General features: G+C 44.7%; 1 protein-coding gene and 1 non-coding gene across 15 annotated transcripts in view; both read left to right on the top strand.

Annotated features, from left to right (window-relative positions):
• The first annotated feature begins 1,916 nt into the window (after positions 1-1,916).
• On the top strand, positions 1,917-1,988 carry TRNAE-UUC (transfer RNA glutamic acid (anticodon UUC)). Its single transcript has one exon. It is a non-coding gene; the product is annotated as a tRNA-Glu (tRNA).
• A 3,174-nt stretch (positions 1,989-5,162) lies between these two features.
• Positions 5,163-17,925, top strand: part of RBM39 (RNA binding motif protein 39) — a 33,053-nt gene continuing 20,290 nt past the window's right edge. For 4 of the 14 annotated variants that reach the window (XM_087749332.1, XM_087749329.1, XM_087749330.1 and 1 more), the window contains exons 1-4: positions 5,165-5,463; positions 8,831-8,893; positions 10,733-10,782; positions 14,450-14,644. In XM_087749332.1, coding sequence (XP_087605458.1) covers positions 8,843-8,893; positions 10,733-10,782; positions 14,450-14,644 — 296 coding nt within the window. In that variant the 5' untranslated portion in view covers positions 5,165-5,463; positions 8,831-8,842. Of the gene's footprint in view, positions 5,464-8,825; positions 8,894-9,115; positions 9,189-10,212; positions 10,471-10,732; positions 10,787-14,449; positions 14,645-17,925 lie in introns of those variants that run through there. The other 10 variants (XR_015702849.1, XM_087749339.1, XR_015702850.1 and 7 more) reach the window with 8 other exon arrangements.

Genomic DNA, 17,925 nt, shown 5'->3' with positions numbered 1-17,925 from the left:
TGATCTCCAGGAGTGGTGAATAAAGGGAGACCTTCCCCCTTCCCTCAAACATAATTCCTGGGCAAGCAGAGGTGGAGGGGTGTAGGTGCTGTCACTGCTGCTCCTTCTATTGACACTTCCCTAGAGCTTCTGGAAGAAGGAGCATCGTCCAGCACTGAGACTAGAAGAGAAGCTGAGGAGAGGCAGGTTGATGCATGGGAGAAGCTCAAATCTCACCACCACTGGTGCCAAGTCCTTGGGGAGCAAATTGCCTCTCATCTCATGGAGACAGACTGCAATCATCTGCCAGAAAAGCAGGGACCTCTGACTGGCAGCCAGTCCCTCCTCATGTCCTTAGCACAGACCACAGCAATTTCACGCAGGCCAGTGGGCTGCAGCTGGGATCCACGCGAGGATACAGGATCTGCTCAGATCTACCTTACGCAGTTACCATCAAATTCATTTGAAACCTCTTCAGGATCTTCTCTGCTGGCATACGGACATGGTCTGCACCAGCTTCACATTTTGAAGGGTATTTTATTTTTAATTTGATATTTCAATAGCTTTCTTTACCATGCTTTGTAGCCATACCAGCCTATTTTTAGTCTTTTCCCTCCTGGTGATATAAACTGTTCTGAGCCATTTTAGCAATCTCCGTGCTTCTTACAAGCATGTTATCCTTTTGGCTTATTCATTTTTTAATAAGCTCTTTTGGGAGGAATTTCTTTGTTGCTGTTGTTCTTTTAATTATACAAGATCGAATACATTATACTCACTCTTATACATAGCTTTTTTAATAGCACGGTTCTGAATGAAGCCCCTCACACATCTCAGCACTAAACCCAGTCACTTCTTTTATGTTCTCCAACCAGCTGCTCCAAAAATCAAGCCTTTGTGGTATCTAAAATGTAGCAACTACATCATATGCTGATGTGACATTTACTCACTCAATGTGGGGGTAATTGGAGACTCTCCATTATGATGATGTTTTCTGCCTCGGCAGTGTCTCTGATCTCCTAAAGATATCACTGTCACCACCACTGTTTTTGAAGACTGTTCACTACAGTAGTCCTAATATTCCCCTTTGCCTATTTAGGTGTGAATTTTGTAACTACAGGGGTTCAGCGTTACACGTTGGAAGATTAAAATCGTGTAGGCACATTGACGCCGAGGTTTCTTGGGCATCCAGCATCATTCCTCCACAAGCACAATTTAGTCGGTTCTTCCTGTGTAATCTGTAGCCTGCTATTGCAACGTCCCACGGATTATCTGTCTTGCACCAATTTCTGATAAGGTTGTTATCAGTCACAACTGGGTAGTCCAGTTGTTCCACCTTGGCTTTTGATTGCTGCAATTTGTACAGGAGCACATTTGTGGCTGTTACCCAGTTTCTGTACTTTTTAAGCCGGACTTAATTTGCTCATCCTCCCATTTGTCATCTCCTTTTTCTTCAGTTTTGCCAACCTCCATCCCCATCTTTTAACTGAGAGAATTTTAATGACTTAAGGAAGGATGACCCTAAATTTTGTGGGGTTTTGCACATCAGCCTTCTTCACTCGGCGCAAACACTCCCCTGTAACTTGATGAAGGGTTGGCAGCCCGACTCCTTCGCTCGCAGCCCGTGTCCGTATTCCCACGACCCGCTCCTGGCCGCCTGCCTGGGCTCCTGCCAGCGAGAGCCTGCGGCCGCCCCCGGTCCCGAGGGTGAATTGCTTCCTTCGGGCTCGTCTGCGCGGGGGAACGCGCCCCAGTGCAGCCCCGGCCGCGGCTGCCAGGAGCCTCGGCGGAGGGGGCGGGCGAGGACCAGCGGGCAGCGCGGGCAGGAGCGGGCAGCAGGCAGCGCAGGCAGGGCGGGCAGCAGGCAGCGTAGGCAGCGAGCGGCGCGGGCAGGCGGGCAGCAGGCAGCGGGCGGCGCGGCAGGAGTGTTAAGCATGCGGTCCCACATGGTCTAGCGGTTAGGATTCCTGGTTTTCACCCAGGCGGCCCGGGTTCGACTCCCGGTGTGGGAAAGCATCATCGTTTTTTGCTTTCCACCTTTTTTTTTTTTTTTTTTTCCTTCTTATTTGTTAATTCTGTGACATCCCTTCCACCATGTTCCACCGCAGCGCAGGGCAACACGAACGACTCCCACCCCCACACCAGACCCTCTGTGCCTCCCCAGGGACGTCTGTTAAGTGAACGCCCTGGTGCTCATCGCAGAGTCAGGTGATGACAAAACACCAGCGATGGCTGGCGTTCCGCCCACTGCGCTGCAGCGAGAGCCAGTCTCTCCTGTGGATCAAGCCATCCTGGAAACGGGAAAAGTTTTGTTAGGAAATGTGTTACTGAGAGCTTCCCCCGGCCTTCCCGTCAGTGTCAGAGCTGAATCCAGCCAGGCACGTAGTGACCGCACCAGCAGCCCCGCAGAGCTGAACATCCACAGCCGGTCGGCCAGGACAGCGCTACAACACACCAGGGCTGGCACTGGACATGGAGCTTGGGCACCTCCCTGCCAATCAAGGTCCCTCATTAGCCACTCCCACCCAGTCCATAAGCACCAAGCCCTACATGTGTTGGGTTCATCCTTCCTCCCACACCACCCCGGCATCAGCCAAGGGCGAGGGGTGTGTTAGTGCAGTAGACAAAAAAAGACACATCCGTGGCCTTCTTCCAGAGCCTGGCTTCACAGGCAAACAATGGGAGAGAAAACCCCTAGGGAAATCCACCAACATGAGCCTAAGCACATACTTAAGTCGCAATCATATGATGAGGGAACAAGGAACACGGAGCTGGTTAGACCTGACCTTTTGCGGCTGACTGGGAGCAGCACCAACGAGCAGCAAGTGATGGCGGCGGGGTGAGGGACATGCAGCCAGTGCGGTGCTACAGGAACGACCACAATAAACCTCATTCTGTTTGTGAGCAAATTATTAATTTTGTTTACAACCAACCTGTACAAAAATGATTAGGTTGGAATAGACTTATATTCATGCTTTTTTTTTTATTTTTAAACAGCTCATTTTTCCTAAACATCCCAAGCTCAATTAAGTTGACCAGTTCAGCTTAGAAAGACTTGGAAACTCTGTGCAAGAGCTTCAGGATCTTTTTAAGCTATTAACATTTCAGGAACTTTGTTAGAAATGACATTAAATGACACAGTAGCCTGGGAGTTTCGCGAAAACAGGTTTTCATTTGCAAATCTGTGGGCCTGAGTTCTTATACCTTAATTAGTTTAAGTATTTCTATATGCAATAGCAAAATTATCATTTAAGGGGGCAAAGTTTGTTTGGAGCTTCTCTTTACATTGTTTCAGATTCGTAGGACAAAAAAGAAGTAAACCCCCCAGCCATTGTTGCTTACGTCTGCTGACTTCAGCAGGAAACCCGCTCAATGTTATCGGTACTGCATTGAACAATTGGGCAAAACTTACTGTGTATTATTAAAAAGTTAAATACAAATGAGCCATTTTGTGGGCTCCCAGGGGAAACAAAGCACTGTTAATGAGACAAGCAGGTTTTGTTTCACAAAACACTACTTACTTTCTGAGTTACACCATTCAGCTTCAAGGCTCCAGCAATCTGCGGGGGCCTGGGCCAAAAGCTGCACCAGAACGCCAGGGCACTACAATTTAAGTTATACTTGGGACTATAATGGCTAAAAAGCTCTCAGTGGTGGCCCACTGGGGGGGGGGGGGTAGTTTCTGGCAGAAGGGTACAGCCGTAACACCTTCAGATGCTGTTACTCTTAAACTTACTGAATCTTGTCAAGCCCTCAGCCAAAGGGAGTAAGCTCAGAGCACAGACGCTGTTAAATCGTCACATCAGAAGAACCAGTCATGAAGGAACATAAACAATTTCACCCTGCTGCCCAGTCTATGACCTAACCCGCTCTATCCCTCTCTCCAACAATAAACAGCAAGCTTGAAACAGCAAATCTTTAACACTACCCCACACCATCATCCATTTGGCCCAAGACAAGATGAAAGTATTTCAACAAGGTAAGCACATGCAGTGCTTGCTCCTGTGCTCTCAGGCTCCAGCATCAGCAGCTCAGGGGCCTCCTGACCCAGACACGACTGACGCACATTGTGTGTTAGTCACAACAGTTCCATTCTTTTCACCTGTTGAAAAGGCAACAGGCTTTCCTCCTCTGGCATGAGACACCCAACGCGATTCTCACTTGGCACTGCCACCCAGGATGTTGTGCTGGAAATGTTAGCATAAGGGTCAACTAGGAATCTCGAGAAAGGTGTTAGTTTACTTTTACAGCAAGTGTAAAGTTATTTGATATAACAGGTGTTGGTAGAAATCTGGACACCGATGTTAAACGGCCTGTCTACAATGCTCCCGTTATTGCAGTAACTGTACAGTGCAATAAGCATTTAAAGAGCTAACACAGCTTTTGGTTTAAGCTAAGAGACTAGAAAACCACTTATGGTTACGTGGTGCTCAAGAAGGGAAAAAAAATAACACTTTCCTTAGCAAATAACCCCAACCGGGGCAGGGCACCTGCGTGTGGCCAGGACAGAGGCTGGGGCGTACAAAAGAGTAAAACCTGGGGATAGGAGGAGGCGCAGCAGGTTTGCCAAACGGCAGGGGACCGTGAGAGGGCTGTCCCCGCGCCGGCTCGGTGCCGGGGCCCCGGCCCCCCGCGACACGGCTGCTCCCGAGCGGCGGCTCCGAGCCCGCGGGCCCGCCGCCTGAACGATCCCGCGGGATGGCGCTGGGCTCTCGCACAGCGGGGACACCCACCGCCCCGCCCCGCCCCGCCCCGCCCCGGCTCGGGATGGCGCCCGGGCCCGCACGGCTCCGCGCAGGCGCCCGGGGGAGGCGGGCCCGGGCCGGGCGAAGGCCGCAGCACCCCAGCCCTGCCGGGGAGAGGCGGACAACCCCGGGGCGGCGCAGGGTGCGAGTGCGGGCCCCGGCAGAGGCGCAGGCAGCACTGCCCTCCGCCATGGCGGGGGCGGGAAGCCCCCACCGGTCACCTTTGACCTTCCGGCCGCGCCCGGGGTGGCCGCGCGCTCTCGCGAGAGCGCAGAGGCTCGTGACGGCCCCGCCCTCCTGCCCAAGTCTCGCGAGCGTTTGAGCCGCCCCTTCCGGGCGCGATGTCTCGCGAGAGGCGGCGGGCGCGGGCGTGCGCGGCCTTGTCTGGCCTGGCTCTCGCGAGAGCCCCTGCGCCGCGCGCTGGGCGCCCCCGTGCCGCGCGCCGAGCTGCCAGCAGCGAGAGGCGGCGGGCGCCATTTCGGGGAGCAGCTGCCGGTGCCAGAGCCGGGGCCCAGCCCGGGTCCGGGGACCGCCCGCCGCGGCCGCGCTGCCCCTCGCTGCCTGCCGCCCCGGGGCCGGCCGAGCGGGGCCGTCCGTCTGTGGTCTAGACGCCTGTGGAGGGCTGCGGAGCCCTCGGGCCCATCCCCCACCGTCCGCGCAGCCGGCGCCGGGACCGGGAGCCGCCGCCGCCGCTGCTGGACCTCGGGCGCCCGAACGAGGACAGCGCCCGCCCGCCGCGCAGGTAACTGCCGGGCCCGGGGCCTGGACCCCGCCGCTGGGCGAGCCGCGGCCTGGCCCTGGCCTGCGGGCGGCCCGGGAGGCCTGCGCCCCTCCCGCCGCCACGGTCGCCTGGCCCCGGCCGGGCGGCCCCGTCCCTCACTGCCGGGGGCCGCTGCTGGCCTCCCCGCTGGTGTCCGCCCTGCGTCTTGCTGGAGTCGGGGCGCTCAGTGGGCTGCCCCCGCCCCGAGGCCGTGGCCGGGCCGTGCGGGATTTGGTTGTTTCTGAGGCCACGTAGCGGGCGGATCCGGCTGTCCCCGCCGCGGCGCTGTCCCTCCCCGGCTCCCCCCACGATGGCGCTGTGCTGGGGCTCCGGCCTTGCTGCCGCTGCGGCGGCCGGAGCCGGCAGGGCCCGGGCGGAGCGGCGGGGAGCGGCTCCGGCGCTGTTTACGTTGGGAGACGGGGCGGGGAACGAGGGGAGGCGGGGGAGCGCCGGGCCGCCGCGGGCGGGCGGCTCTCGGGGCTCGGCAGCCGGCGGGGCGGGCGGCGCCGGGGGCGCGGGGAGTGGAGGCCTCTGGAGGGCGCGGGGCTCGGGGCGGCTCGGCTCCAGCCTAGCGGCGTGCTGCGGTCGCCGGGCTCGTCTGGTTCCGATGGCGCGGGGAGCGTGCGGGGGGTTGCGGGTGGGAACCTGCCGAGAGGTGCGTGTGCTCCAAGAGCTGAGCTCCCCTCCCGAGGCCTCGGCGTTCTCCCTGAACTTCCCTGATGCTTTCCCAGGAGGCAAAGCAAGAGTGGAAGTGTCATTGCTTAGAATTTCCAAAGCAAGTAATTTCGAGGAGAGGACTTTTTAAAATTCCTTTTATGTAATATAACAGCAAAAAGAGATGGAATCTGCCTTCAAAATATTGGCTAAATGAATAGCAGTAGATTTCATGTCCGTTTAGATTTTCTGTAGACCCACAAAGTCTAGTTCAAAGTGTAGTTCATTCCTTGTTTGTTTTGACGTTTTGGGGCGTTGTTTGTTGTTGTTGGGTTTTTTGTTTGTTTGTTTTTTCTCTACAGAGATGTCAGGTATACGCAGCTTTTTTGAGCAAGCTGAAAGGCTTTTATGAAAATTATCTTGAGCTTCTTCAGTGTTTAATGAAAGATACTTGGAAATCCGTCATGATTTTCTGCTTGTTTGAAATTAATAAGGACTCTTACTTGTGGTTTTGTTTTGAAGAATAACTTTATATGTAGCATCATTATATGCATTACATGAATTACAAAGTCGATAGTAGGTCTGTTATGTGAACAGAAAGTATTCTGATTAAAACCTGGTATTATACTAATGGAAGTGTTTTGTACAGAGTACAGAGGGCACAGATTGCACGGGGTGAGACCAAAGGTCCATGTAACTCAGGATCTTGTCTGTGATAGTGGCCAACGGTAAATGCCTAAGAAAGAATAGAAACACAGGACAATCGTACAGTGATACTTCTCTCTGCGTGCTCTTAGTCGTCAGATAGTTGTGGTTCAGGGTCACAAGGCATGTCTTTGTTTAATGAAAAGCTTTTTCTGTAAACTTTAGCGCTCTTTTTGTTTTGGGTTTTTTGAACACTGCATGTGGTTTTTTTTTCTTTGTTAGCATCCACAGTGCTCTGTAACAGTGAATTCCATGGCTTAATGCCGTGTGAATAAGGACCTTTGTTTTGAACCCACCAGATGATAGTTCATTCACTCTTATTGTTTGGGTGAATGCAGTAATAGTCGTTCCCTATTCACTTTTCCATGCCACTCATTATTTGCCCGTTCCTATTATGGTGTCCCCGCCTTTGGCCACCCCCTTCAGGATGAAGAATCCCACCCCAGGTGTAGCTGAATATGTTAGCTAAACTACACGTATGAAAATGCAGTTGTGGGTGGGAGTTGTCATTGGTGGGAATTTTCTTGTAGAGTCCTGGGTTTGGCCTGGTGCTTTTTCACGGTCCTTAGTCATACTGATGTACTTGCTCATACCAAATACTGGTAGAGCAGTGGTGAATTAAATCACATGCATCTATGTAGATGACTTGAAAAGCTGAATGTAAATACTCCAGTAAAAAGTAAAATTGAGTCATTACATGTAAACTAAGGATGATCATATTTGTAAGTGATAGCACTATAGCCCAAGAGGTAATAACTTGCAAATGAGGTTAGTGTGCCTTGGTTAAGTAATTGAGTATGAACTACCAGTGCTCTGATACTGCTAAAGGATTATGTTTTATTCTTGATTGTATTAATGGGCGATGGTTGGATGTGGGTGGGGGAGTGAGTTGAATCTTACATGTGGTGCAGCTCTGGTATAATATTCTCAGTTATGAGCTTATGATTGAACAGCTTAAAGGATCTTGAAATGTTGGAGCCATTTCATTATGCTGGCCAAGTCTGTGGACAGCACAGTTCCTGCAGCAATGCCTGTAACCAAGGTGCAAGAATTAACCTGTGTGATTAAAAATCCATTTTATGGCACACATGCAGCAAAATAGTCACTCTTGGACTGTCTGACTTGGATCTAGAGGCCTGGCCATTTTTGAGTTTAAGAAAGACAAAGGAGAGAAACTGTTGCATTAATAGATTTGAGGAAGTAGAGTCTCTATACTTTAATGTAGAGAGTCTTGAGAGATTCTTAATAGCATACCTGCATAGGGAAAGGAAATCTAATGTCAAAGGGATTCAGAGTATAATAAACACAAAATTACATTAGGCGGTTGAAGTTTAAAAATAAGAGGAACAATTTAAAAAAAAAAAAAAGTTTGTGGTGACTAGTGTTACACAGCATGGTGCATCTTTTTTGCCTGAAACCTCAAGTTCCAGACTGGATGGATCTTGTGTATGATTTAGTGTATGATACAATCATAATTGTTTCTTCTGTGGCCCCCATTATGCAGGAGGCCGCATTTCTTAAAGGACCACAGTGTTCACTTTAAGTCTTCAGATCAGTAAATGTGGTGGTAGCAAATGCTAGGAAGCTGTGAACAGATTTGCTTGAGTGTTTGTTCTGTGTTCTTTACGTGTGTGTCTCGGGTCCTTTGGTCAAGCCCTAGTACTTCTCAAGATGGCCACTAGACCTGTGTTTCTGTATCATAAATGATCTGTGCTCTTTGTTTTGAAAGAAATAGGTGAAATACCTCTGGGGCTTCCACTGATTAATTGTGTTCAATAGCATTTTGTTGTTCGCAGCTGTAATTGCTTTGTGTCACGTTCTTTATGATCTCACTGGGCAAAGCTTCATTCCAGTTCTTGTTGGAAATGTCTTCTGAGCCACTGCTCTGTGAATTTGAGCCAATGCAGTGATGGCCTCTTAAGCAAAAGCCTTTGGAATATAAAACACAAGGGTGTTTTCCATCTCAGGTAGATTTTGCTTCTTCTTTCAGGTGTCCTGAAAAATGGCTGATGATATTGATATTGAAGCAATGCTTGAAGCTCCTTACAAGAAGGTGAGAAAAATGTGCCAGTGAGGTCCTGTTTACCTTAATTTAGCATTATTCATGAAACTACTGCTGAACTGTAAACTAACATCCCTGGAGCCCTCATGATTTATCTTATTGGAGATGCATTACATGTAACTTACAAGTAAATATATACTGTTAATGTAATTATATTGTGCAGTAGTTTCACTTCAGAGTGATGAATAAATGCCCATCTATCTCTCTTTGTAGACTTGCCTAACGATATCTCACCTCTACTCCCATGAATTCACCTTTGATTCCAGTGTGAACTGTCAATCATAAGGTAGTAATTGAGTGACGTATCGCTGTACCGTGGTCCCCTAGGTTTTTAAAAAAAAAAAAACACAAAAAACAAACAAAAAACCAAAAAAACCCACCCAAAACCAACCAACCAAAAACAAAACAAAAAACCCAAGAAACCAAAAACCTCTCCTAAAATTGCCAGGTCCAGTTTGGTATAGCAACAAGGTGAATGCAGTGGTTTGGGAAAACAGCAGGGTTCCAAGAATAACCTTTTCACCAGTCCCATGGCAAGTAAATATTTGAACAGTCTGCTCAGTGCAAGAAGAGTGAGACTTGCTTTTAATGCAGAAGACTGGTGGCGGTTAATCTTTTAACAGGGCAGATGGAAATCAATTGCTGAGTGAACGAATTTATGAAAATTCTTGGATCCCTGAATAGAATGTTCTTAGCAAGTAAAAGACAGTATCACAGTCTGCGGTGTCATTCTAAAATAAGCTCTTGTATTCTTCTGTCCTAGTTGTTTAATTAAGAAATGTCAACTTTTATGCAAAATTTTTATCAATTAGTGTAGTGATGTCTTCTACCTAAACCAGCAGCAAATGAATACTGTCTTTTTGTTTTTCACCAAATGGTGGTGAAGTGTTAACATTATGCATGCTTTAGCACTGGTTTTGCAATAAATGTATATTAAGTTTAAGTTGCTTAGGAATTGTACTTTTGATGTAACTGATGTGATTAAACTGTAAAGCAAGTATATAAATTATATATGAGCTATTGTTAGTCTATTCTGCAGTGTTTATTACAACCGTGTCATGAATTTTGGATGAGCATTTGTAAGTTTTAAGTGGTATATTTAGTTTATGTAATATTTAGCAGTTACATTAAAATCTTGAAGAGAAATTTGTAAATTGTTATGTTAAAATTCTTGTGTCCTGGTTTAACATGGATATTTTCCATGTAAACAGGTATGGAAATAGGGAGTGTTTAGGCTGGACTGGTGGATTATTGATGACTTTCTTGGGAGTCGACGTTACTAAAGCAGTGTGAATCCCTGTTTGCTTCAGGGCGAGATGTGTGACAGAGGTGACATCAAGCTCTTACAACCCTTCAACGAAAATGAGCGAAGATCTCGGGAATGGCATCGGTCACAGGAAATCCATAGTGGCTGGCTGCTAGCGTAGCCACTGGGGCTTAGGCAGAGTTATAGCCTTGGTACTGATCAGAGGGGCACACAAACCTGAAACTTCCTCTTACATTTTATAGAACTAACATTTAACCACTTGAGTGCTGAATTCTACAGGATAACTTGCTCTCTAAACCATGTAAGGAAGTATCTACAATTTAATATACACTTTTAAATGATGTAAGTCTTGTATTTTGTAATTGTATGACTTAAATTTAAGCAGCAAAGTGGTTAAACATGCCTACCTAAATTTTCTAAAGCTTTCCACATTAAACTGTAAACAAGTAATTTAGTATTAAAATTTTTGTTTTTTATTTTCTTATTCCTATTCCCATTACCCTTTGACCACTTGAAATGTTTCCGCTTCGTCCTCACGATGTTCTTCTATCAACCCTGCTTAGGATGAGAACAAGTTGAGCAGTGCCAATGGCCACGAAGAACGCAGCAAGAAGTAAGTATTTTCTCAGTTCTCTGCATTTTGGGGGAGGTTGCTGATTTTTGTAAACTTGCGAATGCATGTCAGTAACATCTAGGGAAATAAAATGGAAAAGCTTGATATTTGCAATTGCTGCAACTGTAGAGTTATGAAATTTTCTTTTGTTTACAAATGTAGTTATGCCCTTGTCACTGATGTCATCAAAATTGTGGAAACACTTAATGTTGACATCAGATAAAAATACAGACTTGGTAGGTTCAGCATATTTAATTTCCTTTTTGTTGCTTTAGCAATGCAATGGATTTTGCATTTTAATAATGTATTTGGTGTAGAATTTTATGTGATGTGGAACAGTTCAAAGCGTTTAAAAATACCAGTGCTTTCTTGAAAAGGTTTGGGGTGTTGGATCCCCTTCCTCTATTCCCCCTTGCCTTTGAAAATGTCTAAATTTTTTGTGTCTAATCTAAACTTTATAAAATTACACTATAACCTTTTTAAAGAAACAAAGTACAAGCCCACCTTCTTCAGGAAGCATAATTCCAGGGTCTGAACACCTGCTGATGACCCAGAAGTCTGGAATCAAATCAGAAATTTGAAGAAAAATGCCTTGCATAAAAGAGCCTCTTAAATACCCTAAATAAATGGAAGGTTTTTAAGTCTGTAAAATAAATTCCTTACCTTACAAGCATCATTTGGTGGTGAGATAGTTGATGTAGAAAGAATAATAATGAATTTGATAGTTGAGTATACAGTAACCAGTGTGTTTTTGTAATATATAGCTAACATAAGAAGTCAGCATGTATGCTGTTGTCATCTTCTGAAATCATACGGATGAAAAGCTGAAGGAATCCCAAGAACATTTCTTTCCAGGTGTATAAATATTTGGGAAATTGGAAGTCCAATTCCAACATCAGACTTACGTTGGAATCTAATAATCTAAAATTGATTATACCTTATATCTGTGTTCTAAACAATACTGTTAACATCATTCTCATGCTAAATAGAGACCCCTAAAACCCCATCAAAAGCAGCTACTCCCAATGTTTTTAAGTTCTGAATTTTTATTGCTTTAAAATATATATATCTGTGGCATGTAAAACCCTGCTTTTGTTTGGATGGCTAGTCTCAAAATATAAACTGGGATCTGAACGAAAAGCAGTGGTTTTTAAATTTTGGAATTGGTTCTGACCTTGGTTCATGGTAGAATGATGAGAATCCTAGAATGTATTTTAGTTCATTTCCTTAGTTTCTGTAACCTCTCTAAGACTAAAGCAACAGCGTTTGTTATCTTTCTGCCCACGGTCCCATTTTCACGTTGGACCTATATGCTCTGAGTTTGTATTTCTAATTCAGAAAAACAGTAAAGTAAGTTTAGAAAAAAAATATATTATTGTAAAATAAAAGAAAGTCAAGGTGTTTTGCTACTGTTAGTCTTGCAATGTTATTTCTTCTGTGGAGTTTTACCTCTTTTTCTGCTTTCCTAATCGTACTCTTGGTGTCTGTTCAGAAACATTGCTCCTGTGGTATCTTCCCATTTCAGTTTTTGAGTTAGCAATTGCTAGAAGGTTAGTTATTCTTGTACTGCAGTTCTCTGATAGTATGAAGCTTTTTGTCCCAGAATTTTTATTTGATACAGCTGTTGTTCCCCTAAATCTTTAAAGAACGAACTACGCCATTTTGTATGTGACTTGTGACAGTGTACTCTGTTGCTGAAGACTAAGGTGTATGTAGGCTTTACGAGACTTCTTGCTTTGCTTATCAATTAAATTGTTTGACATGTCAGTATCTAGAGGATATGCTTTATCTATTTCAGTTGGACAATACTGGAAGAAGATTCAAACTGTCAGGAAAACTGTAAGCCACAGCAAACATCAAGAACTAAAAAAGCAACATTAGATTCAGTGTGCAGCTTTCAATAATTGTCAGGTCAAACTAAATTTCTGTTTTAGAAATTGGAAGGATTGAGAATCTGCAATTTTACTAGATATCTGTACTGTACGACCAGTTTAATCGTGATTGGAAGGCAGAATGTGGGTCTTGACTGTTAGGAGTCCTGCAAGCAACGAGGGTTCAGTTCATGGTTGGATAGTCAGTAGTTGCTATCTTTACTGAAGGCTAGCTGCAGTTATTAGTTACTGGTACTGGCCAGCATATTGAGCCACAGGTAGTATTTTTTCAGAGCTATTACGATAGTGAGTGTTCGAGGGTTTTAACTTAGGGAGATATCGGTAAGTGATGGATCCTAGGAAAGAGACACTATGCATGCCTAACTGTCACAAACTTCAGTGTGGTTAAGTGATGTAGATGCAGATTATTCTGGATTTCTGGGTGGTGTCGTCTTATCAGAGATTGTGAAGCTTCTGAATACCGGGTTTTGATGCAGCAGCTTCTCTGTCCGTACAAAAATATTAGAGAAACAGATGGGCTACTGTAGATAAATAATAAATTTTAAATGCAATATTCTAGTTTTTAAAACCAAATTTCAAAATGTTTCTCTTGAGAGATAAATACTAAGATAGTTTTAATGGGCCTTCCTAGGTGGAGATTGGAGAGCAAAAGCTGCTAATGGTGATTAGGCTCAGTAAGATGTGGTAGCTGAGAGATTTTTACTTTAGTTATTGAAACTAACTAGAAGTCTTAGTTTATACATGCCATAGAAAGTAACAGGGATGAACTTTTTTTAAAAAGGGGTGGTGGTGGCATACAAAGTTTTTAAGTGTATGAGTGACCGTGTGTGTAATCAGAAGGCCCAAAAGGAGGAGAGGAAAAATTCAATAGCAAAGGATGTTTTGAATTTCAGAAGTCTAACAGCAAAATTGGTTATTCCCAAAAATTAGTTTGAGGTAAATTACTGTTTTAAGTAATTGCTTGAGCATCTGCTTAATGTGTGCTTTATGTATACATACATATATATTTTATAAACTAAGAGAGTAAGTTTTTATGGTCCAAGACTGAAATAGAGGGAAAAAAATTGCAAATAACACAAAAGTAGTCTGCCAAGAATGGAACAGTGGCTCACTGGTTTTCAAATATGAGGTATAATTAACTTACAGGTGTTAAAAGTTTACATTTTCTAAGTAAATGGTTAAAATTATAAAGATAAGCAGTTTGCCCCAAACCTGTAAGAGGTGCGGACTTAGAAAGCAAGTGGCTTTAGAGTGGGAGTAGCAAGTAGGAAGCAAAACTCTTAGGTAGTGTGTTAAGACTGATGGCAGGCAGTATCAAGAGAAAACAACCTTCCTTTCCCTCAGATTTGCCTCTTCCTTTCTATTTTTGTTGTGTTTTGTTTTACTGTGCTGTAAAAATACAGTTTATTCTTAGCATCTTGATGGTGTGTTTAAAGTATGTTTGAAAGACACGTGAAGTACTGCAATTAGTATGTACTAGATCTAACGCAGGAAATATTTTTTCAGTCCTTTTACCCTTCCTGGAAGCATTCCTTAGAGAATACAGGATTTAAAATAAGAAAGTGCTTTGGAGCACTTTATGCTGCTCATGATAAATTTTAAAAGATTGCTGACATGCTTAACCACCCATTTAACAAAAGAAACTTGTATAAATACCAACAGGTAGAAATTTTTTCCTGTCAGTGTCTGTGACGTCAGGTTAGAGGAACTGTGGAATGTGAGGTAAATAATAACTGAGGTACATGTGTAACCAAAGTTGTCTTTTTCTTTCTCAGGAGAAAAAAGAGCAAGAGCCGAAGTCGAAGCCATGACAGGAAGAGGAGCAGAAGTAAGGAACGCAAACGAAGCCGAGATCGGGAAAGGAAAAAGAGCAGAAGCCGGGAAAGGAAGCGGAGCAGAAGCAAAGAACGCAGACGCAGCCGTTCCAGAAGTAGAGATCGCAGATTCAGAGGCCGCTATAGAAGTCCCTAGTAGGTTATTTATGTAGAGTTGCATGTGTGCTGCTTCAGTGTGTGATGTGGAAGCTTAAATGCTTTCTATGCTCTCTAGAAAGCACTCTATGCTTTCTAAATTAGTCACTCATCTCAAAAAAGAGGGTGGGAGGTTAAGGTTGAAGAGTGTCAATAAATATGGAGTGAAAAAGGACGACAGTAACATATCCAGTTCCTCCTGCTAGTTTTCATTCTTATCCGAACACAGAAAGATGCAAAAGCGAGTGAAAAAATGCGTACAACTGACTGGGAAACAAAGTTTATCACAAAATTAAAATAACGAGCAAGTTTTCTGCATGTCCTAAGTATCTTCAGTATATGAACCTGACGGTTTAACTGTCAAAAAATGAATAGTAGTCTATGACTTTGGTTACAAGCTCATAAAACCTTTTCCTTGTATTACTAAAGGTATTTACTGGGTTGCTGCTCTTAAAACACTTACTGCATAAACACTTCCTGTGTTTACGTATTCAAACTGGAAGCATCTTGTCTTAGTAATGTCCATGCATTGCGTATTTGCCCTGCTTTTTCTCAAACTTGTTTAGAGGTTGTGGGGGAATTCTTCAGTTCCTCTCAGATCTTTGGCTTGATAGAACTTCTGCTATAGTTAGTTCCTGACAGTTGTAAATCACTTCTCAAAAACCATTTTTTCATTGGTATTTATTCTGTTTGTGCTGTTTTGGATTCCTGCCTTCCCCTTTGCTTCATTGTCTCTTTTTGCCTTCAAAGAAGCAGAAAAACAGTGAGAACTGGGCTGTGTGCTTGGGTTTCATTGATTACCTGAGGCTACTGTTTGTGTCTGCTTTTGTCTGGGTCTCATCTCAACTGTTGTCAAATCTCAGAATGCAATCATGTCAGAAGCAGGCATTTGAAAAGGATGCATTTTTTTAATCATGTAATGTCACCTGCGATGGAGAAATCTCTCTCAAGATGTTTCAGAAGACAATGTTTACCTTCCGATAAATTGCAGGCTTGTACAGTTTTCTGCATGGGATTTTTTTTCTAGATGACTGGGTCCCAATCCAGGGAATGCATTCCTTTTGGTACTCTTGGAATGCGAACAAAAAATGCCTGAGGTCTCAGGGTCTCATTTTGTACTAAGTCACCTGGATGTTGGCATTTTCATAATGAAAACATACTGCAACTACTGGCTCGGCTAAGATGCAGTGGCATCCTGTGCTTCCATCAGCCTGTGTACTTGGGGATCACAGAGCTTATCAGCCCTGCTTTTACTTTGTCTCAAGTGTCAGGCCTGTCAGAGCCTCTGTAAAGCTGCTCTGGGCTTCAGCTCTGAAGATTTCAGCTGTGCGCAGTTGGCATGTTTTCTACAGCTCTTTGGCAACTATAAGATTACAGTAGCTAGTTGGGTTGTGCCAGTGCCACATTTGTGGCTCCAGACTGCCTCATAAACAGAGGACCTTGATCAAGATCTTCAGCCTTCCGTATGTGGAGCCTGCCAGTCTTCTCACCTCCAATATGGTGTTACATGGAGAGGATGTCCTTCATCTCATCGCTTGGTTGGGAGTTGTTGCATTCTCCTAGCTGTGTCGGAGGGTTTTGTTCTTTTGTTTTTCTTGTCATCACTGGGTGAGAAGGTTCTTCACGTGGAGAAATTTGGGAGTTTCAGTGTTCTGGTCTTCCAAAATAATTTCCTCAAGTAGAGGCTGAAAGTATGGACATTACTACAATAACCCATGCCTGTTTTAATGCATCAAGATATGTTGTGCCAGGAAGGTAAATGATTGCGAGGGGTCTTTTTCTTTGTTCTGAAGTTACATAGCTGCTCTGGGCAATTTCTCTGGTATTGAGAGACAGTGAACAAAAAGGTGAGATAATCTAGTATCCCCTGAGGATACGAGGTTGTTGTTATTGGTGTGGCAGTTTTGTGTTCCATGCTTCAGTTGCCGAATTGTTGCTTTCATTTAACCAAGTAGCATTTTAGTGTTTAAAATAGTTTAGTGGAAGACTGGTATAGGGCAACTACGTGCATCCCAGAGGCATTGGTACTGACTGTTGCGTAGCTAGCAGTTGGCTGTTGTTCACTTGTAGGTCATGGATGATGCTGTTGAAGCGATACATATGCTAACATGATTCCAGAATTCTAGTTTTGGCTCAGAAGGTGTGAAAGAGAAGGACCTCAGAAGATGGGGGAGGGAAGACCTCTTTATTTCCTGTTCACAAGTCTTCAGTGCAGAGACTCACCTTCAAAAGCTGTATAACAGGAGCTGACTGTCAGGGAGACACAAGTTCTGGAGATGAAGCTTCCTGTACCACCAGCCTCCTTTGGATCAGATACCTTTGCATCTACCAACAATGGTGCTTCCATATGAAGAAACAGTCTCTGTAGCAGTCCTGTCAGCTCAGCGTTTCCAAAGTAACTACCAGAATGCTCTTGCTGGCTGGAGAATTTGAATCTGGAATCTCACCTTGTGGGGCTGTTCAGACAGTTCTGAATTGGTGTTACTGCAGGCAGTGCTGTAGCTGACTGCAACATCTAGGTCAAAATGCTTTGTGGCCTTTTTTTTAATTTTATTTTTTACTCTTCTTCCTCCTTGTGATCTTTCTCATTTGCTTTATAAAGGCCCCTTTTCAAGCTGATATCTCTAAACTGAGATGTTTTTGCTGCTGGAGGTGATGTGGAAGCATCTCTGCAATAGTGAAAAGAGAAAGTCTAGTATAGGTATTTCTGAAGGAACAGTATGCCACAGAGAACGTGAGGACTTTGAGTTTGTCATCTTTAAGCATGAGATAGTGATTAAATGTTTAATTTTTTTTGAAATTGGGTGACTGGCTTGCCTTGCTTAGTGTTAACAGGGTTTTTTAATATTATCCTTCTTGCATATCTTGCCCCTTAGGTGTTTTACAGTTATATTATTAGGTCTCTTAGGAGAAAGAATTTGACCAAGTATTCTTGCTTAGGCATCTGTCTGACAAATCCCAGCTACTGCTAACATACAGTAGAAGTCAGACTGTCCTGTTGCTATTGTGGAACAAAGAATTTGGGTAAAGCTGCTGGGAAAACAGAGTTATTACACGAGGACTGAAAGTTCATCATGATTCTCCTGGACTTCGTTAGCCAAAGCTTGCCTTGTCTGAGACTTTTGTTGGAGTCTTGGATGTGACCGCACAGGTGAAAACTGATGTTTTACTGGCTATCTTCTAACCTGACTATTGTTCTTGGGCCATGTGGCACCATGTATGTTTAGGAAAACATGTGCCTAGCTGTGCTTTGGCTACACACAGGACTTAGTGCATTTGGC

This window comes from Nipponia nippon, unplaced genomic scaffold, assembly GCF_047370975.1.
Source record: "Nipponia nippon isolate SJK-2023a ecotype South Korea unplaced genomic scaffold, ASM4737097v1 scaffold_13, whole genome shotgun sequence".
In the NCBI taxonomy this organism is placed as follows: Eukaryota; Metazoa; Chordata; class Aves; order Pelecaniformes; family Threskiornithidae; genus Nipponia; species Nipponia nippon.
This window is presented reverse-complemented; position numbering and strand designations above follow the sequence as displayed.